At 36.7% G+C, this 22917-nt stretch overlaps 1 protein-coding gene across 3 annotated transcripts in view; it reads left to right on the top strand.

Annotated features, from left to right (window-relative positions):
* LOC106064992 (tetraspanin-18-like) overlaps window positions 1-22917 on the top strand; it is a 252594-nt gene that overhangs the window by 95409 nt on the left and 134268 nt on the right. The window contains exon 1 of one of the 3 annotated variants that reach the window (XM_056029263.1): window positions 4622-5110. The exons of the other annotated variants lie outside the window; for them this stretch is intronic. Coding sequence (XP_055885238.1) covers window positions 5036-5110 — 75 coding nt within the window. The 5' untranslated portion in view covers window positions 4622-5035. Of the gene's footprint in view, window positions 1-4621; window positions 5111-22917 lie in introns of those variants that run through there. 3 annotated transcript variants of the gene reach the window in all.

Genomic DNA, 22917 nt, shown 5'->3' with positions numbered 1-22917 from the left:
TAGCGTAGTGAGACAAGTGATAGGATCATAGCGTAGTGAGACAAGTGATAGGATCATAGCGTAGTGAGACAAGTGATAGGATCATAGCGTAGTGAGACAAGTGATAGGATCATAGCGTAGTGAGACAAGTGATAGGATCATAGCGTAGTGAGACAAGTGATAGGATCATAGCGTAGTGAGACAAGTGATAGGATCATAGCGTAGTGAGACAAGTGATAGGATCATAGCGTAGTTAGAAAGTGATAGGATCATAGCGTACTGAGACAAGTGATAGGATCATAGCGTAGTTAGAAAGTGATAGGATCATAGCGTAGTGGGACAAGTGATAGGATCATAGCGTAGTGGGACAAGTGATAGGATCATAGCGTAGTGAAACAAGTGATAGGATCATAGCGTAGTGAGACAAGTGATAGGATCATAGCGTAGTTAGAAAGTGATAGGATCATAGCGTAGTGGGACAAGTGAGAGGATCATAGCGTAGTGAGACAAGTGAGAGGATCATAGCGTAGTGAGACAAGTGAGAGGATCATAGCGTAGTGAGACAAGTGAGAGGATCATAGCGTAGTGAGACAAGTGAGAGGATCATAGCGTAGTGAGACAAGTGATAGGATCATAGCGTAGTTAGAAAGTGAGAGGATCATAGCGTAGTGAGACAAGTGAGAGGATCATAGCGTAGTGAGACAGGTGATAGGATCATAGCGTAGTGGGACAAGTGATAAGATCATAGCGTAGTGAGACAAGTGATAGGATCATAGCGTAGTGAGACAAGTGAGAGGATCATAGCGTAGTGAGACAAGTGATAGGATCATAGCGTAGTGAGACAAGTGATAGGATCATAGCGTAGTGAGAAAGCTAAAAGCATGAAATAGCGCTAAACAAAAACAATTGGTAAAAGATTACTAATCGCACATATTTATTGTTGTGGTCTAGATCTATCATAAATTTAATTACATGACTGATCCAAACTAATTGATACAATTACATTTCGTATAAGCTTTTTTTAAAAGTATTTTTTAGTTTTTTTTGTTAAAATCCCATATTGTGTTATTTGTCCACTAACAGACTCTTATTTTTATGGAATGTAATTGTTGACCAGACTTTCTTATCTAAATGTATTATTCTCGATTCACTCATCTGTAAAGATGGTGTTGAATACTACAGATAGAATAGCACAACATAAATAAAATGAATTAATAAAACCATCGACCACGATATATCTATTTTTTCTTTTTATCTATCGATCTGTTAGATTCAGCAGGAACTAGAATCAGAAATGCTGTACAAGTTATTTTATATTTTGCTCCCCTGGACTTTTAGGAGCTAATTTTAGATCTACCCCAAGACTTTAGTGATTTCTAAAAAAAATATGTCAGAAAACAATTTCCGTTGTTATTATCGATTCATCTTATAATGTTGTATTATTATTAACGCATTTTTTTTTCATATTGACTTTATAAGTTAGATCCAATTTAGTTACTTTTCATCTTTGTGTAGGTGTGTAAAGGTATTATCTATTATTGCATTTAATATAGTAACAACTTGTTCAACAAGAAATTAGAAGGAGAGCTATTTTCTGAAAACAAAAGTAATTGATTCCTCGAAATAAAATAAAATTAAATGTCATTGTCAGATCCAGTTATGACCCCCAATGATTATCCTAATTAATAGTTACTGCGCTAGTGCGGCGACGTTTCGCTGTGCTATCTCAGTTCGTTTTAAGGCAATGGATTCAATGGTAGCTACCTATTGAGGAGCTGACGTTTAGTACATAGGAAACAAGACATTGGACTAAGACTTTCTTACATCTTTAGAATACAATCTAGAAACGTAATCTCACCCCCGCAATCAGGACGAACACATGCACACACACACACACACTCACGTGTTAAACAGTATCCCCGGTTGTCGTGACTACTCTATTTGTGGTGGGACCGGTGATAGATGTGGGACCAGGTACCTTTCTCTCTGTAGGTCAACGTTGATGACGTCATTGGATGGAACGACCAACCTGGGACCTGACAAGGTCGATATGAGAGCACCCCCCCCTCTTCCATACCCTCTTTTTCTCTCTAAAATAACTTGTGTATGTGTGTGTGTGTGTTTAATATGAAGGGAAGAAGCAAATAAAAAAAAACGACCTGATGACCACACTATCAGTTTCTATTTTTAACCATTTTAATTTTTTTTTTTATCTTTCGCTGATTAAGTCTAAGCGTCTCGGATTCAATGAACCGAAACCAGGACAATTGAGAAAATCATTACTTGCTCCCTACCCCCTTCCCCTTGTTTAGACTGATGTAATTTTTTTTTACACAAACCTAAATGTGTAAATGTGGAGTTATTGGTTTGTAAACACGAATGTTGAATTTTTAATGGTCTTCAAGTCAGAAGAGTATTTTCTAGGTTAAAACGGTCAAGGAACTTGTAAGCAACAAATGTCCAGATCAAACCTATTTACTAGCTGCACATAACATTGGAAAATGTTAAAGTTTTCTGTGAACATATCATGAAGTAGTGAAATATATCTATACATAAATAACTAGACCATATTTAAAACATACATTTAAAACATACATTTAAAACATACATGGTCCGTTACATGGTGAAACAAATGGACATATCATATATCATAAACTACATAATTAGCATAAGCCCTACATACAGTAAATATGTGCATACTATGTAAAAACATTTTGGCTGCAGGCAGTTCCTCCTTGTTGCGTTCTCACTTCAAAGTTGTATTTTCAATCTTTGCTTTTTTTTACCTTTCATACAACTAGGCATATGTTTTAATTTTGTTAAGTAGGCCCTGCGTTTGCTGCCTCTTGCCTATGCTTGTAGTTGGTTAACTTTGAAACTGGTTATAAAAAGGTTTTACAAATAGAGGCTATTGAGCTCATTGATCCGCCAATGTTCAATTAAAAATGAGTGAAACCAAAACGTTGAAGTTAAGCCTTTCCACCTAGATCTAGTGCTTTTTAAAAATGCCTTGTGCTTTCCTGTGTTGGCAAGAACATTTCAAAGATAGAATATCTTTTTTAACTAAGACAGAATACATTTTTTTAACTAAGATAGAAATCCTTTCTTAACGAAGATAGAATATCCTTTCTTAACCTAGATAGCATATAGTTTCTTAACAATTACTTGTTGACCATAGACGTCCCTTCATGAAGTGGATAAAATCCTTCGTAAGCCTAGCAGTGGATATTAATCAGTGATTTAAACTATGCCAAGTAATTGTTTTTTTTTCTGGCTAATTCTGTCTGGCTACCTGTAGTGTGGTATGCGCCTTTGGCTGTCGTCTGGAGGGTTCTGGGTTTGAACCCTTTCAAGTTTTCATCCCCCGTCGTAGTAAAATCTAGTTTGACCGTTTTAATTTTTTAAAGTAAAAAATAAATAAATTTAAATTTGGCTTGAGAAATAGACTTAGATCTAAAGCCAACATCAGTTTTTAAAGGACTATCGCGTTCTTGAAAGGATTATCGCGTTAGGGAATTTCCAAATGTAAGGCATCATTGATTCAAGAGTTTAATAAATTAATGTTCAGACATCGTCTTCTAAGTCTAGATTTAAAGGCATATCATTGGAATTTTGGCGTCATCATAAAAGTTGTTGGATTTTACAAATCTATTTTTCATAAAGTTTTTCCATAACATTTTGCAAAACTGTCAGTAAATCAGATCGTGATAAACGTGTAAACTCGCACCGTCGGGCTTCATTTTGCATTTGATTTTTTTTTTCAAATCTTAAGTCTCGCAACGAAAAATCATTTTAGTAATTTTTTGGACAATTTTCCTATAAAAACTTTTTAAAGTAGTTGGTACATACAATACGTTATTTGCAATAGTTTTAATACTTCATTCTTGGTAGGTTGTTCTTGATTCTTGATTTAAAACAGGTATTGAACTACTCACACTGTGGAATATTCCTCACAAATACAATCTGTATTTTACTTCTTTTTTTTACTGTTTTTTTTTTCATCAAAAACATAAAGAATTTGTATTAATACATTCTAACATGAACTTCTTTTCACTGTTGGATAGAATGTGACAGTCTCACTAAATTGGAAGTTGATTTCTTTGTTTTTGATCTTGTTGTACTTACAATTTTTGTCTCCACTCACACTTTTAAATAAATATTCCTTTAACATTATTGTTTTTTGTCCATTGTACTGGTGGTTGCTATGTGTGTGTATACATGTGTGTGTGTGTGGTTTGTGTATGCACGTTTATGTGTTGTGTATCTTTATCTCTATATACATGTGTTTAAATGTCAGTACACATGTGTGCTCGCGTGATTGTTTTGGTCCGTGTGCTGAAGAGAAAAACATCTGCGTAAATAAACGTCATTATTCTTTCACAACGTTTGTTTGTAAACTGTGAGGTAGAGAATGTAGATGTACACAGGCTAGTCAGTCTATAGAACTGTGCATTGTGCTCAGTGGAATGGAAGATATGGTAATTAAATGTTTATGAGATAGATAGATAGATAGATAGATAGATAGATAGATAGATAGATAGATAGATAGATTTGATAGATAGATAGATAGATAGATAGATAGATAAAATAAGTTGTGATGTTATGATATTAAGCCTGTTTCCATTTCTAGTCAGTTTGTAGAACTGAATAGAACGCTTTGGGTTGTCTCCACACTATGACAAGGAGTGCAGTGAAACACAGCCCCAAACACGGCTAAAAATAGAATTAAAAAACAAAACAAAACAAAAAAAAGCCCCAAACAAAAATCAGCGCTCACTTTAGCGACTCATAAACACTAGATCTTTGTTTCATTCTTCGCTTTGCTGCTGATGGGAGAGAACTTTTGGAGAAACTCTTCATAAAGTTACACTGGGCAAGTCAAACCACAGATGGACATATATAACGTCCTCCGGACAAAGCTGGACAATTACGGAGAATTTCAATCTTTGATCAATAAGGATTCAATTTAAGTGTGTATGCGTTTTCATTCTCGGATTATTGTTCGTTGTGTCTGTGCCCGTGTGTGCGGTGCTGGTCAAAGGACATCGCTTACGTCATGGGGAAAGTGCAAAGGCCGCCAGATGAAACCAGTCGGAAATTTACTGAAGCTCTCCTCAATAAAAATCAAAAGGTGAGTCCTGAAGCATTATGGGTAAATAGGACATGGTCACGCAACTTGTAAGCAACACATTTCCAGATCAAACCAATTCATTAGCAGCCCATAACATTTAAACATTTGACAGTTTCCTTTAAAGACATCATTGGGTATCTAGTTCGTCCATCGTGGTTCGATGATGACCACTTTTGTCATCCAGGGGGCTGAGGGCTTTGCACTGGGGTTTTTGTGCCTTCTAATGTAGCTGGTAGACCTATGTGAGACCGAAATGTTTGGCTGCATGATGGGCAGGTTATTCCATCTGGAGCTTATGTCATTGGCCTTGCTTTTCTTCTCTGGCGTTTTTCTTCTGCCAGCGTTGTTTGGGTAACAAGAGAGGTAATGAATTAAACTATGTATTTGACAATAACTCTCTGTTGATCATTTAACAAAAGATATAAACTCTCACTTTATAGAAATAGTCATTAGTACAAATAATGGCTTGGAGTGAAAGATATTTTTCTAAATTGTCCACCAATATCATGAGCTTAGCGTGTACTATTTCATTATTCAGGAGTTGTTTTTGGAAATAAATTCACTAAAGCATCCTAACCTCCATGATATCAATTGGTAAATATCAGCGGTAGGTTTTTAAATGACAACATATGACAGTTTATACATTACAAAAGAATAAAACTTTCCTGCCTTCAATAATCACATGTTAAAGTGTGTTAGAGGAGCCATTATTTTTTCTTCTATGACCCCTTTTCTGTCAGGATTGAGGTTCTCTGTCTCTCTCTCTCTTTCTCCTCTCTCTCTCTCTCTCTCTCTCTCTCTCCATAAGGTGCGGTCTAGGGTTGAGACGTCTCAGTGCTCCACATCGATGTCCAGTGCTTTGGTTACATCTACATATCAGAAGTAGTGGCGACCTGTTATTCTTTGAGTCCATCGCAAGTGGTCCATAGAGGTTGACCCTGGTAATACGTTCGTCCTTGACAACTAGGGCACGGTAGTTCCAATACTTTCTTATGATGGAGCATTGATAAAAATGGAATGAACTATTATAATAGCACAATTATTGTAAGGTTATATAAGTCGAAATAATAATTTCGCTATTAAGAAAATTCAAAAACACATTTCAGTATTATCAGTATCAGGCAAGTATCAGGCAAGTATCAGTCAAGTATCAGTCAAGTATCAGTCAAGTATCAAAGTGTTAAGGGACGAGCTGAGGCGTGCTTGTAACACGCAGCCTATTCCTGACATGATAAATGTACTATTGTGGGATGTAACATCGGAATGAAAGTTGTGGACCCCAAATGAAATCTAGAAAATCTGGGGCTCAAAACTTATTGAGTAGAAAATAAAATTGTCTCTGCACACATTTGATTTCCTTACTGAATGTCACAAAAACTAACATTTGAATTCGAAAGAAGTCGTTCTATGAATGTAAATGAACAATTCTTAATCTTTCTAGAATATTTGCCTTAGCTATATTATTATTATTGTAGAACTACCAAGGTCGAGCATCTTCTTGGGGATGTTTAGGGCCCTGAATGTGTTCGCGAGGTCAGTTAACACTTTCCCCTTGGTTGATATCACAAAATACTATTCTTATTTTGGAGGCAAAGCGCTTGGCTTCCGAACCGGGTTCCTTGGTTCGATTCCTGGTGAAGACTGAGATTTTTAATTTCAGAATCTTTGGACGCCTCTGAGTCTACCCAGCTCTAATGAATACCTGACATTAGTTGGGGAAATATAAAGGCGATGTGACCTTATGCTGGTCACATTACACCCTCGTTAACACTGGCTATTAAACATATCTACTCTATAGATTGCAAGGTATGAAAGAAGAACTTTACTTTATTATGTTCGATATTTAATATTTTCCACAATCATTTAATCTCTAAGCTCAGGTTTTCATATTTTGTTCTTTATCAGTTTGTTTTATTTATAGTGTGAGATAATGGCTCCGAGGTCTCGATGACCGTTGCAGATTTTTCTTTTTTTTTCCATAAAAAGTAAATCTGGTCGATTAAAATCCATCGTCTGGTCAGTTAATATAGGACAATCCCAGGACAGTAGATAATTGGTTGACTCAAGAACCTCCTGTAGTGGTCATTTTTTAGTAAGGGGATTAGTATTGTTTATTTCTACAATAGGCTGACATTTTGTTTTTCGAGCAATCTGTTTATTCTAAAGGCCATCTCTTCGATTCCGAAGATTAAGGACAGATTTGTTTACAAGGCGTCACACATTCAATTGTTTTTAATGATATTTAAATATTGGTCATTGTTTGTTTCATTGTTTTGTATCTCAGTTAGGGGATTTACGATTTTTTTTTTTAACTTCCTTTCTTAACATATATGATGCACTAAAACCTTCACCTTTGATTGAACCTTTGACCTTCATAAATAACCCAAACCGTTCACTGTGGGGTTTGGACTGTCTATAACTTTCGCATTAATGTCCTTGACTCTGACATTCACTATCAGTATTGAAATCTAAAAATACATTTCATTTTCAACCTTGACATCCTTTTGTGGTAGATCTACTTTTAGTGTGAGTACAATGCTATAAATAATCAGTGCTCACAGCCGGACGGAAAGGGGAAAAAATCTCTAAATAAATTTATCTCTGCCATTGGCCGTCCCTAGAGGTCGACGCCGATAGATTCTATTACTCTCCTGGTTTACGTGGGAACGTCCCACTATGAAGCAGATCTCATTAGGGTCTGACCGTTCCGCTGGCTGCCACAATGTTCTGATAGCCCGCGGGCAGTGTCTTTGCAAGACTGGAGAATGTCTTATTATAACCTATACGCACTTACCTCCCTTTGTCCCGCTACTTCCTAGGTCAGTTATGTCTTGGCTTCGTTATAAGCTCTCATCTAGTACAGGCCTTAGCTCTTTATTAAGCTCAGCTCTAAGCTCGGATAAAAGATTTGTTTTAGCTCCAAACTAGGTTCTAATCTAAGATATGTCTAAACCCCATACTGAGCTGAGAGCTGTGAGATTATATATTTCATAGCAATTAATTAAACGATCTATTTATATATATATATATATTATATATATTTAATGTAAATAGAAAGTTCATATATATATATATATATATATATATATATATATAATATATATATATATATATATAGAGAGAGAGAGAGAGAGAGAGAGTGAGAGAGAGAGAGAGAGAGAGAGAGAGAGAGAGATACAGTGGGTTTTTTTTTGAAAAAAAAAAAAAAAAAAAAAAACTAGGTGCCGTTACTCAGTGATTAGGTGCCGGTACTCAGTAGTTTATTGCCTAAAGTACCGTCACAAAAAAAGCCCTGTATATATATATATATATATATATATATATATATATATATAGATAGATAGATAGATAGATAGATAGATATAGATATAGATATACAAAATTAATCTATCTATAAAGAAGGTTAAAAAGACAGTTTGTGTGGAGACACAAACTCAAAATCGGCCCCCTAAGTGGTCCACCACAGGCAGGTAAAAAGGCAGGTTTCAATATTTTCACAAAGAATCTCACAATGAAATTCTGTCAAAGGCACAAAGGCAAATAATAAGAAAAAACTGAGATAGAAAAACAAAGAAAATATGGGAACCTGGGCTTGGAGATTAAGCGTCTATGGAAATTGTCCAAAATAACAATATACCCCATTGTTATATCAACCGAGGGGATAATAACAACTGACCTCACAGACACATTCAAGGCCCTTAACATTCCTAGGAACATATTCGTTGCCTGTCAGAGGGCGGTACTGCTGCAGACCTGCCACATCACCAGAAAATTCCTCAGTGGAAACTGTTAAAGGGACTACGATGAATTTTGTTTCTCTTTAGCGATACTCGACCCTGGCAGTGCCAGAGAATGACTACTCGTTCATTTCTAACATAATAATAATAATAATCTTTATTATCCGTAAGGAAATTTGTCTTACAATTTGTGCATTACACCAAACAAAAAACATTATAACTATAAGAAACCAAAGTGTACATTCACACCAGACTCACTCATAATTTACATGTGACAAAGTTTATACCAGATTGTTCTTATTTAATGATTTGATTGCCAGGGGAACAAAAGAGTGTTTGTGTCTGTTTGTCTTTGCTATCGGTGTCTTGTATCTCTTTTTGTATCTCAATCCTGACACAAAGAGTGATTCTTTATTTCGAGGATCTTGTTAGCTTTTTTATAGATGTTTGTCTCAAACAACTGCCCAAATGGGGTTTGTTTTTTGCCAATGATTTTGCCAGCAGCATTTAGGAGAAAGAAGGTTGACAGATCTTGTGTGGTGCCCCAAACTGTCCAGCAGACCAAGGGATAGGTAAAAGTGAAGGTGAAGTTAGATGTGAACTTGGCTTAACTGATTTCATATAATGGTTATCTTGTTATAGTACAAATCTTTTATTCATAGCCTCATAAGAAAAAAAAAATTCGTGCAAAAATTTGTGTTTTTAGATAGTCCGTATATTGCTTTACATTTAGTTTCATAAATTAAAGTTCACAACATATTATGAACAGCTACTTATTAATTGTTCCACTTATATGCATCTTAAATAAATTTTTTCACTTTGAAAAAAATAGTCACTTTTTTTTTGTAAATGTAATAGTTAGTATGACAGAACTTACATACGATAGCAATACATTTGTTTAAAAAAGAATTTTCTGGACAAAAAAAGTAAAACCGTTTGCATAAATATGTTAATTAATTAATTAGTCATCTCCCTTACTAAAAAGCCTTCTGTGTTTGTTATTATTTATAGTGAATAGTTGTAAAAATGGCATACTTTTATGAAAAAACTGCTTGCATTGTTGATTTTAAATTTTAAATTTTTCACTTTCAAAAAAAAAAAAGGTAGCCGTTGCATCAGAACTTTGCTTAGTCTAAAATATTATGATGTCGGATTTTCTTTTCTAGTCATAAGCACATTATGTAACTATTTAATGATTACTTTGATGCAGCACAGCAATGATTGCTGAACCAATCCATACTAACTACACATTAGCTTCTAACGATGGAAGAAGTTTTATGGCTCCCATTTCCCAGGATAAGCTCTGAGAGCTAGTTCTTGCATAAAGCTGCCTCTAGTTCATCCGCTTTAGCTTTGAATCATGTCCCTCTGGCGTGATGGAAGGAAATAAGTCAAGCCGACTGGAGGACATCGCGTACAGCCAATGATGGCTTCAGTTGACTTAGTTCCCAGCCAATGATGACTTCAGTTGACTTAGTTCCCAGCCAATCTTCCAGATCTATTGGTCGTGAGAGACTTTTTAAAATGTTTAGAACAAAGGCAAATAGTTCTTACCCTTGTAAACCTTAGCTGTTTGAGAAAACACGAACAACTCTTGGTATTAAACACTGAGTTTGATCCCGGAAAAAAAATGTCTGACAAAAAATGGATTAGTCAAGAGTGATAGAAGAAATAATTTGTCTGTCGGAAGTAGTGGGGGCTCATTAAATGAACATGAAGCATGTAATCATTTCAATAGAATCTAGAAGAGTCTTTGGATGAAGTGTCTATAGAGTTCATCTAACAAAACAAAATAGACTTTCTAGCCTATTGGCAATGTATACACTAATTCCAGTCACAAAGGAGTTTACTGCACAATTGTCGACCTAAATGAACGAGAAACTGAAGGGAAACAAGGATAAGAAGGAAAGAGAAAGACAGAGTTAAAGAGAGTTAAATAGAAAGAGAAAGAGTTAAAGAGAGCTAAATAGAAAGACAGAATTAAAGAGAGTTTAATAGAAAGAAAAAGATAGAGTTAAAGAGAGTTTAATAGAAAGAGAAAGATAGACTTAAAGAGAGTTAAATAGAAAGAGAGCAACAGAGAAGAAGAAATAGTGCGAAAGAGAGGAAAAGAGATACAGAAATAAAGACACAAAGAGAACAAAAGAGATAGAAAAAAAGAGAAAGAGAGAGAAAGAAATATAAAGCCATACAGGGCACGTTCTATTTACGCCACTAATCAAATGGTTGTACAGGAGTAGTCTGGTTTATATCATAAGGGCGCCCGTCTGCCCTCCGTGACTTCGCGTGTAACCTTTTCCCCCCTCTCCTGCATAGAGTCTACCTGTTTCAATATTTCAAATCAAGGTGTGCTCTTGATACTCGTGGCATCTAACCTTTCCTTCCAGATCACCTAGAGGGTTTTGGGGTTTTGTTGTGTTTTTCCATAGTGTCTATTTTCAGTGGAGATAATTACAGACACATTGTAGACATTGCTCAACGTTTCTCAAACAGTTTCTTCCATTAGCATCTCATTTTACAGAATGTTCATTTAGAAATATATTAAGTCAAATAGAAATTTATTTTGAATTGTAAAGAAAAAAAGGTTGACTGAAGAAAAATGTTAAGAGAAGAAATACAAAATGTAATTGACATAGCACTGTTAAAAACATAATGTAGTCTCCACGCGCTTTGAGAATATTACAAAGTTTAAAATGCAAACTAATCTAAGAACTGAACGAAAAAACAGAGGCCTTTAAAGCAGTTGAAAGTTGGAAGTCGTATCTTTTATACTATTCTAGCACTTAACCGCTTCTTTTCAAATCCGTTCATTGCTAGTAACTGATGTATTTGTTGGAGGCATTATTATAGAGCGCAGGTTTAATGGTGAGGCCAGAGGTCGAGCACCCCAGGAAGACCCTGCAATTTTTATTCTCTGTACCTCATCTGCCGCTTGAGTGTTCACCGATTGGGGGGGGGGGAACGGCTACTTTAGGAATGGAGTGCAGATTTTAACAAGCTGTTGGAGCTTTTTTACATCCTCACCAGTGGGAAAAAAATGAGCTTAGTTCCATTTGCTTCCCCGGCGGGATTTTCTTTTGCTTCTCTATAGGTCTGATTGACTACCTTTAAAAAAAGTTTAAACCAGGGCATCATGTTGATTCTGAGAATTCTTGCCCGGGTCATATAGTTGATAAGCCGGCATCTGTTCCATCATTCTTGAATGATATTGTGAGTATGTGATGAAACTGACGGAATACAGCCAGTAATGTTCAAGTGATTTTGAAACCTTTCCATATTATTCCTCCTTTTATAAAAATTGTTTGTTGGTTAATTTTATTATAAATTGAGAAAAAAGGCTTTGTGTGTATGTAAATATTTGACTGTGCTCTGGGGAAGTATGGGGGGGGGGGGGGAATGCTGGTACTAAATAACCGAAATGATTCAATTTCAGTCTTGTTGTAGTCTTCGCTGTAATCACCTCTGCTTAGACTATCCGGAGTTCGGGGTCGACAAGAAGTGACCCCCTCACAGTTCAGAACGGCAGTCATAAATCTGACTTCTTCTGTGATCTGAATCGGGCAGTTATCTCGCTTGTCCCTGGCTAAGTTTTTGACTCGATCTAGTCTTTTTGGTGCCTAACGAAGGGGAAACGACTCACTTCTGGAGCTTTCATTTTCTACTAAGTTATCTGCCCTTAGTTTTTTTAAATACTTAAATAAACAAAGTACAAAACAAGTTATTTTATTTGTAAGCAAACCTTTTTTTTTTTACTAAGACATTACAGACGCCAGTTTAAATTTAAAAAAAAAGACTATAGCGTCTTACAGTAATCTATGTATTAATTTAATTGTTTTTATTAGTAAGAGGTTGTGTTAACTGACTGCAGTTACCGCCCTATAGAACGGCATGCATGATGTATGACCATACTTAAGTTACCCAGTTCAATATTAGCGAAGGTTTTATATGCCCATGACTAAACTGAGATACATTACCTTCATCCTCCCCCACCCCTCCCATATTCTCGATATTCCTTCATGAGTTTTTCATGTTAAAATTCGAGTTTCTCTGAAGACAGTGATAGCGTGGTGCGAGTTGACCCAGACTGACCATGTTCATCCATTTCTTGTTGGACTTTCCTGTTGTTCTCACCCATGTCTTGCCATCTGTGATATTCGAATCACGTGATATCGCCATGAACAACTAGCCAGTTCTATGCAAGTGATTGTAATCATAACACACCAGTCTGACACTTCTAAATCTGGTCAGAAAAAAAAAAGACCAGTTTTCCTCCCGCAAAATATCCGTACAATTAGAAATTTGACTCTTTATCTTAAGAGTGGGCAACATCATTGGCTACACAACTGAAGAGTTCGAGTTTGAATCTCTTTAGGGATGAAAATTTTCTAGAGCTGAGATTTGTTGTGAGAGCGCCTAAAATCAGTGCCGATACAGTGGCGTAGAATGATGCCCGTAGCTTCGGGTTCAGGCATACGACGTTAAGCCCACTTCCGGTAAGATGTCTGTGACTGAGCCCGACATTGAGCCCTAGTGTTTCTAATGTGAGAGCACAGCTCCAAGAAAACAAGACACCAGACTAGACACCAGACAAGACACCAGACAAGACACCAGACAAGACACCAGACAAGACACCAGACAAGACACCAGACAAGACACCAGACAAGACACCAGACAAGACACCAGAAAAGACACCAGACAGAACGAAACTTTATTCTGCGGGATAAATGTACGACCCAGTGATAATTAGTGCTCTTGTACTGTCCACACCGGCCTCCAGCACAACATTGTCGTTATTAAGTCTTGCTAGCGTATACCCATTATAGAGCGAAGTCACCTTTGATGGTAGGGTTTCATGAGCATTACATGCATCTATAGAGCCCCGGGGTCTCAGACCCATACAAAAGTGTGTGAGAACCATTGCTTAATAAACAGGAAGTTTTGTTGTTAGGTAAAGAGACCTATTCCGTCATACTCGCTTTGAAAGGCGACCAAAAACCTATGCGAGGCGGTTGTCTATTTCTCTGGACAGTGACGCATCGTTGGACACTGCTTCCCAGTTAGGTCAAGTTGTCAACAACATCAAGGAGATGGTCATTCAAATTGATTTGTGGAGATGGGTTAGTCCTGATTAATGGATAGACCAAACGAGGCAGCAGCCTCAGCAATTTCATGGAAGGCAAGTTGAAGCCCCTGTTTGGTGTTTGCAAGTAGGGCGCTATCGTCCTCATAGAGCAGCTCCGTAGCAATCATCTCTTTCATCTTTGTACTTGAGAGCAAGCGTCGTATATTAAATAGATTTCAATCATTATTATCATTATTATTACGAAATCTAACACATTAGACCAACTATCAAAGAGTTATCTACTTTTTATTAAGAGTTCAAGGATAATTTAACCAGGATTCTGTCTCTAGAAGGGGAAGAGGGGTACAAATGTTCCAGTGTTTTTTTAATCTAATATTTATTAGTTATTAAGAGAAAAACAATGGCTGTATACGTGTTATAAAGGAGGTATTGTCTTTTGAAAGAAAAAAAAGAGTATATTTATTTCATGTTTTTCATGTTTTTCTTCTTTTTAATGATATGATAATTTCCCTAAACTTGAGTTTTTCTGGCTCTTCGAGCAGTGGAGGTAGAAGTAAGCTTCTCAAAGGGAACAAAAAGATTTGGGTTTAGACGTATACATTCATTTATCAACATGTTTTTTTCTCTGTTGTATTTTTCCGCCTTTTGTTTTTAACCTTGGGCCTGGCGCAAGTGTATCCCTTCATGCCATGGTAGCTACGTCACTTGTCACGTGGTAGGCCTATAATTATGTTACATTGAATAAATAGAACATAATAATATAGCCTTGTCCACATCCGCTTGACGTATATGTCACTATCGTGTGAACGTCCCCTGATGTTGACCTATGGACTGCATTGCGTTCACCTGAGCTTCATATTCCAACGTTGTAATTAAAAGCATCTATTCGTCCTTTTGCTTCTCAGCAAGCTCTTGGCTTCAACCTTCAAATGGCAACATCTCTTCCTGCTGTGTCGATAGACTGCTTCAAAGACACTGCTAATTAATGACTATGTCTATCCATGTTCGTCTGCATTTCTGCGATGCACACATTTTAACTCACTATTCTGAAGCCACAATCATCTGGTAAAAAGGTTGGAAGGTGGTGTTCTCAGGTAAATTGAAATTTTGGGCCTGTGTGAACCAATTCAATTTTGTGTGTGAGGGTTGGAATAAGCGTGTAAATAGTGTTTGCAAAACGATCCCTAGTCCCAATGATTGCATGGACTTAATGGTAATAACGGGGAGTTGTGTATTTGATGACAGAGCGGTTTGTTTTCTAAATGCTGTGCTCTTTACAAAGCATATATTATGAACTCTGGTAAAAAGTTTGTACACGTTATTTCTCGACTCCCAATCTCAGATCAATTTGAAATTGTACACAATTATTTCTTTTGCATGACAACATAAGAATCAATTTTTAAAAATTAGTTAATAACTATTTGTAATTAATTATGTTATTTGGTATTTTCTGTAAATGCTTTTAACTGATAACAGATAGGATCATAGTGTACTGAGAAAGCTACAAGCATGAAATAGCACTAAACAAAAACAATTGAAAAAAATATTAATCGCACAGATATATTGTTGTTGGTCTAGATCTATTACAAATTTAATGACATGACTGATCCAAACAAATTGATACAACTTCACTTTGTATAAACGTTGTATCTTTTTAAAGTATTGTGTATGTTTATCTGGTTCAAAATGTTGTACAACTGTAGAGGGAAAGAGATGGTGGAGAAAGAGAGGGGGGGGGATTTTTACTTTTCTTTCCCTCACCTTGCCACTTCACTTGTGTGTGTTTGTGTGTTGAACTAGCCTGTAGAACGTGTTTGTGTGAGTGCTTATGTGTGTGTGCGTGTTTGTGTTTGAAAGTGAAGCTATTTCAGTACTGTATAATATTGTATCAACATTTTGACTGTCCTCATTAGTACCAACATTACTTTTTCTTGTAAAGTATTTCATTTAAAGCCTTGGCTCCTTGTAGACTGGTTAAATATTTGCTGACTCATCAAAAAACGTTCTTTTATCTCTCTCTCTCTCTCTCTCTCTCTCTCTCTCTCTCTCTCTCTCTCTCTCTCTCTCTCTCTCTCTCTCTCTCTCCCCCCCCCCTTTTCCCTTTGTATGCCATGTTCTTTGATTTCAGTCAGAGACAAGGTCGTTGTCAAGCAATAGTGTCACAAGAATTTCATAATAATTAAAAAGAAAACTTGTAATTATATTTTCTTGACAAGCTTGTGAGGGGAATGAGCAGTGTTATTCTTTAAATAAGTTATATTGTTGGTCGGTCGTTGACTTGAAGCACCATATTGCTAGCACAACGAAACCGATGAAGACTTATTATATTTTTTTACTGTAGACCTTGAAATAAATGAAACGTACTAGTCTTTAAAAACAAAACTAAATCTAGCTTTTATTACACTAGAGACTAATTCAACTTTAGTCGACTTGAGATGAAGTGAACTAAATCCAATAGTTCTAATATAAAATGGTATTTTAAACAAAATCGAACTCTCTACAAAAACACGTCGTTACTCTTTTAAATTTCCGGGTCGTCTTCCGTTTCAATTTTGCATTACTCAAGACTCTATTGTAATTTCATCATCTTTACTGCATAGCCACCAACCAATCGCTAACTGCTTGTCACCGTTACCTAGGAAACACACACAGCCGCACACACTCCATAAGAAGGGGAAAGATAGACGGGTCCCACCGCCCTTTCCAAAAAAAAAAAAAATCCCTGTTAAAAACTCTGTTTCTTTTCTCTAACAAAGTCTGCATTATGTTATCGATAATTAATGTCTGAAAGTGAAGTCTGTTTATTTTTAGAAGTATTTATCATGTTAGATCATTCTTCTTCTACTTATTATTGATGTTGTTTTAATTGAAGACAATTCCTAAAAATCCCCGAGTAGTTCTAGCAGTATTGAAGTACTTTCGTGTGGAAGCAGTGATAGAGTGGGGGACCTGTAGGAGGAAGGGTGACCAAGAAGACAGAGGGGAGGGGAGACACACTTTGTAAATAAATTGAACCTACAGTTTGACTTTGATCAGAAAGTAATCTGTCAGAAAGTTTTGCAATTTAGTAAAGGTCAGACTAATCAATGTCAAGGTCACATGTACTCTCCCTCCTCCCCAGCTGCCCCTTCCATCAACATAAGTTTTTGTAATCGGCCTCCTCGATTGAGTCTTTGCGTTGAATGCAGTTGTCGGTCTTTGATTACAGTCGTGGAGTGAGTGCGGCTAGAGTAAAAGGGGAAATAATCGAAGACACTAGTCAATTACTGGAGTGTTTTTGTTGGTTTTTTTTGGTCAAAGAGAGTCTCCCGGTGGTCGAGTTTCTGTAAGAGTTTCTTTCTGCTTGACTTGAGTTGCTAGTATACTGACTAAATTATGGACTTGAGAAAGTAGATAGTGACTGAAATAAGTGAACCAGCTAATGTATGAACTTAGATATTAACCAATATATGTATGAACTTAGATATTAAATTATTACAGCATGAAATTAAACTTGATAGTAATCACATCCATATGCATATAACGTACTTGTAAATCTCACAGGATAATATATTGACCAGTTAATGCATGAACTAAGTCAAGAACAACATACTTACAAAAAAAAAAAGCTAAATGTAAATGTATCAATTAGTTTTGATCAGTCTTATAATTACTTGTCTGTGTGATTAGAAATATTTTTACCCATTGTTTTTGTTTAGCATTTAGATTTCTCAGTACGCTATGATCCTATCACTTCTCTGGAGAATGTCTTGATGAATGTTTACATGATCGTTTTTTAAATGCATAAAAAAAAATGTTCACCCAGGGCTGTAGTCCTCAAGGGGACTAATTCAACTTATACCACCACATATGTCAAGTACGATTTCTAAATCAACTTTCACCACCACATTTTTAAGTATGATTTCTTTCTCTTCTTCAAGATACCAAGCAAAATAATTAATTTTCAATAGCTAATTAACTAATAGTTTAAATTTGTTTATTGATTCTTGTGTTGTCAGGTAAAAGAAATAATTGTGCAAAATTCCAGCTTAATCCGAAATTGGGTGTGGGAGAAATAACGTGTACAAACTTTTTACCAGACAGACAGGCAGAGTGAGTTGATATAAGCTTTGTAATAACTAATATCCAGTAGGTGGATACATTAAGAAAGTTGTAAATTTAGAAAGCGAAAAAAAAAAAACCCATAAAAAATACATGTCAAAGGGAAATAATCTTATTTTATAAATGACACAAGTTACTGTAAAAGAGAGGATAATTACTTTGTTCGTCAGCGCTTGAAACTTTTCAAATATTTTGATCTTCCTGGCTGATTCAGGCAACCGATTCTATTATTAGTGTACATATTGTTCTACAAAGTTAATATGATACATTAAAGTTGCCATGACGTAGTGGTTTCTATTTAACTCTTGTAGGACCGAATGACAAGTGCAGAGAAAGGGTCTCTGTGGGTGTTTATCCTAGCATAAAGAATATATAAATACAAAATTCACAGCATCCTTTCCTTAGTTTGTTCCATTTTTAGATAAGTTGGAGAAAGATATTAAATGAACTCATAATCCTAGTGTGACCTTAGCCGAATAGGAGGGTCCATGTCTCTCTATCAGTTTACCATGTTTCGTCAAGTCAATGCAACATCTCTAAACTTTTACTGAAATCATTGTTATTATGTTGTCAATAAGATTATGTACGCGGTGACTGAGTCATAAAGCCTTTGGACACCGAACCAACGAGTTTCAATGTCTAATTCTGGTGAAAACTGAGAGTTTGAACTTCGGGGATTTTTTTAACGCCCCTGAGTCTACCCAAGCCTAATGGGTGCGTGATATACGAGTCGGAAATAACAGCCCTTGGTCGTTATAAAGTAAGGCCACCGCAACCCCGGTTGGTTGTTGTGCTGCCAACTTAACAATTGTATTTGTTTTGCCACAAAGCACAAGTGCTACAAAAGCAGTTAAAATTAAAAATTATAACAATATACACATAATCAAGATGACACTCTCCATTAGTCGTCAGCCCTAGAAAAAGTTGAGCTTTATATCATCTGCCCCATAAACTCACTGTTCCGTAAAGAAATACAGAAAAGTTGGGAATTTGAACAAATATCAGACAGAAAAGTTGGGAATTTGAACAAATATCAGACAGAAAAGTTGGGAATTTGAACAAATATCAGACAGAAAAGTTGGGAATTTGAACAAATATCAGACAGAAAAGTTGGGAATTTGAACAAATATCAGACAGAAAACGATGAAATTCGAGAGTGAGAATTTTAAAAAGAAACAAAATGAAGAAATTGAAGAGTCAAATAAAGGGAAAGAACAAAAATTGCTTAAATATTTTCTCAATCCAGAGTGAACTTTTCTTCAAAGATGGCGGATGTTACCAGGACTCCCGTTAGAGATATGTAGATTGGTCAGTCAACGATGATAGGCATACATTTCGACTTGCGCCCTATCGACCCCACTCCTCTTCCAAGTTCCATCGGCTTACATCTTAACTAGCGCCCCTCTGACCTCCCTCCCCAACTCTGCAGGGCGCCACTAAAAATAAAACTCGACTCCCCGTCTGTCAGCAGTCAGTCTGAAGATTGTCCCACACAGATGAGACAACAACATTTGCATACGAGACGTCGCGCGCGTTTAATGGCCGCTCTTTGAAGGCATCACTCCAACTGGGCCTCACATTCTTAAAGAAAGGCTCACATTTATTTCGTAAAGCTCAAGTGGATCTCAAATCCCTAAAATATAACTTAGTATCAGTTTGTATTTATTGTTTCGTTTGTTTTTTTAAACAGGCTAAAGTGAGTCTCATTTTTTTTTTCAAACCGTTTAACAGGGTTTAACATTCTAACATTTAAAAAATAGTTTTCCTTTTTTAGCGGCCCCCGTAAGGGTTTGTGTAAAATGTCCGTCTGTTCTTTTTTAAATATAATAACTTAAATCTCTCTTCTATTTTAAATATAACTTAAATCTCTCTTCTATTTTAAATATAATAACTTAAATCTCTCTTCTATTTTAAATATAATAACTTATATCTCTCTTCTATTTTAAATATAACTTAAATCTCTCTTCTCTTTTAAATATAATAACTTAAATCTCTCTTCTATTTAAATATAATAACTTAGATCTCTCTTCTATTTAAATATAATAACTTAGATCTCTCTTCTATTTAAATATAATAACTTAGATCTCTCTTCTATTTAAATATAATAACTTAAATCTCTCTTCTATTTAAATATAATAACTTAGATCTATCTTCTATTTTAAATATAAAATCTTCTACCTCATTTTTTTTTATTTAAACCAAGCCAATAGACGAGCCATTAAATATAAAATATCAGTTTCAAGACTAGAGACTCTGTGGATACGGAATATTAGTTATATTCTTTGTGTTTTTTAATGGTTGTTTATTCTTTGATGTATTTATATAAAACTGTTATTGTTCAGTGTTTACAGAATGTTGTATTGTCCACTGTCCAGAGATTTTTCAGTTCTATCAAATGGGGTTTTTCTTGACGTTTTAAACTCAAACAAATATGTTCTTGAGTTTGATATCAAAATAAAATCCGTTGATTGGTTCATTGTAATACGTTTCGGACATGTCTTCTGAAGTGGACATTAGGACGTTGTGGCCAGAGAGTACGAGGTTGATTCTATTTTTGTTTTTACCTGAAACATTTGAACTCTAGGCTTGTGGGTGTTTGGTTTGAACTCTTGGCTTGTGGGTGTTTGGTTTGAACTCTAGGCTTGTGGGTGTTTGGTTTGAACTCTTGGCTTGTGGGTGTTTGGTTTGAACTCTTGGCTTGTGGGTGTTTGGTTTGAACTCTTGGCTTGTGGGTGTTTGGTTTAAACTCTAGGCTTGTGGGTGTTTGGTTTGAACTCTAGGCTTGTGGGTGTTTGGTTTGAACTCTAGGCTTGTGGGTGTTTGGTTTGAACTCTTGGCTTGTGGGTGTTTGGTTTGAACTCTTGGCTTGTGGGTGTTTGGTTTGAACTCTAGGCTTGTGGGTGTTTGGTTTGAACTCTAGGCTTGTGGGTGTTTGGTTTGAACTCTTGGCTTGTGGGTGTTTGGTTTGAACTCTTGGCTTGTGGGTGATAGGTTTGAACTCTTGGCTTGTGGGTGTTTGGTTTAAACTCTAGGCTTGTGGGTGTCTGGTTTGAACTCTAGGCTTGTGGGTGTTTGGTTTAAACTCTAGGCTTGTTGGTGTTTGGTTTGAACTCTAGACTTGTGGTTGTTTGGTTTAAACTCTAGGCTTGTGGGTGTTTGGTTTGAACTCTAGACTTGTGGTTGTTTGGTTTAAACTCTAGGCTTGTGGGTGTTTGGTTTGAACTTAAGGCTTGTGGGTGTTTGGTTTAAACTCTAGGCTTGTGGGTGTTTGGTTTGAACTCTTGGCTTGTGGGTGTTTGGTTTGAACTCTAGGCTTCTGGGTGTTTGGTTTGAACTCTAGGCTTGTGGGTGTTTGGTTTGAACTCTTGGCTTGTGGTGTTTGGTTTGAACTCTAGGCTTGTGGGTGTTTGGTTTGAACTCTAGGCTTGTGGGTGTTTGGTTTAAACTCTAGGCTTGTGGGTGTTTGGTTTGAACTCTAGGCTTGTGGGTGTTTGGTTTGAACTAAAGGCTTGTGGGTGTTTGGTTTGGTTTGAACTCTAGGCTTGTGGGTGTTTGATTTGAACTCTAGGCTTGTGGGTGTTTGGTTTGAACTCTTGGCTTGTGGGTGTTTGGTTTGAGCTCTAGGCTTGTGGGTGTTTGGTTTGGTTTGAACTTAAGGCTTAGGGTGTTTGGTTTGGTTTGAACTCTAGGCTTGTGGGTGTTTGGTTTAAACTCTAGGCTTGTGGGTGTTTGGTTTGAACTCTAGGCTTGTGGGTGTTTGGTTTGAACTAAAGGCTTGTGGGTGTTTGGTTTGGTTTGAACTTAAGGCTTGTGGGTGTTTGGTTTGAACTCTAGGCTTGTAGGTGTTTGGTTTGAACTCTTGGCTTGTGGGTGTTTGGTTTGAACTCTTGGCTTGTGGTGTTTGGTTTGAACTCTAGGCTTGTGGGTGTTTGGTTTGAACTCTAGGCTTGTGGGTGTTTGGTTTAAACTCTAGGCTTGTGGGTGTTTGGTTTGAACTCTAGGCTTGTGGGTGTTTGGTTTGAACTAAAGGCTTGTGGGTGTTTGGTTTGGTTTGAACTCTAGGCTTGTGGGTGTTTGGTTTGAACTCTAGGCTTGTGGGTGTTTGGTTTGAACTCTAGGCTTGTGGGTGTTTGGTTTGAACTCTAGGCTTGTGGGTGTTTGGTTTGGTTTGAACTTAAGGCTTGTGGGTGTTTGGTTTGGTTTGAACTTAAGGCTTGTGGGTGTTTGGTTTGAACTCTAGGCTTGTGGGTGTTTGGTTTGAACTCTAGGCTTGTGGGTGTTTGGTTTGAACTCTTGGCTTGTGGGTGTTTGGTTTGAACTTTTGGCTTGTGGGTGTTTGGTTTGGTTTGAACTCTAGGCTTGTGGGTGTTTGGTTTGAACTTAAGGCTTGTGGTTGTTTGGTTTAAACTCTAGGCTTGTGGGTGTTTGGTTTGAACTCTTGGCTTGTGGGTGTTTGGTTTGAACTCTAGGCTTGTGGGTGTTTGGTTTGAACTCTAGGCTTGTGGGTGTTTGGTTTGAACTCTAGGCTTGTGGGTGTTTGGTTTGAACTCTTGGCTTGTGGGTGTTTGGTTTGAACTCTAGGCTTGTGGGTGTTTGATTTGAACTCTTGGCTTGTGGGTGTTTGGTTTGAACTCTAGGCTTGTGGGTGTTTGGTTTGAACTTAAGGCTTGTGGGTGTTTGGTTTGAACTTAAGGCTTGTGGATGTTTGGTTTGGTTTGAACTCTTGGCTTGTGGGTGTTTGGTTTGAACTCTTGGCTTGTGGGTGTTGGGTTTGAACTTAAGGCTTGTGGGTGTTTGGTTTGGTTTGAACTCTAGGCTTGTGGGTGTTTGGTTTGAACTCCTTTAACTTTTTGTTGGTTGTTAGAAGATCCACTACATCTCAGATG

This window comes from Biomphalaria glabrata, chromosome 5 (genome assembly GCF_947242115.1).
Source record: "Biomphalaria glabrata chromosome 5, xgBioGlab47.1, whole genome shotgun sequence".
In the NCBI taxonomy this organism is placed as follows: Eukaryota; Metazoa; Mollusca; class Gastropoda; family Planorbidae; genus Biomphalaria; species Biomphalaria glabrata.
Note: the sequence above shows the minus strand (reverse complement) of the source record. Positions and strands in the feature narration are given on the sequence as shown.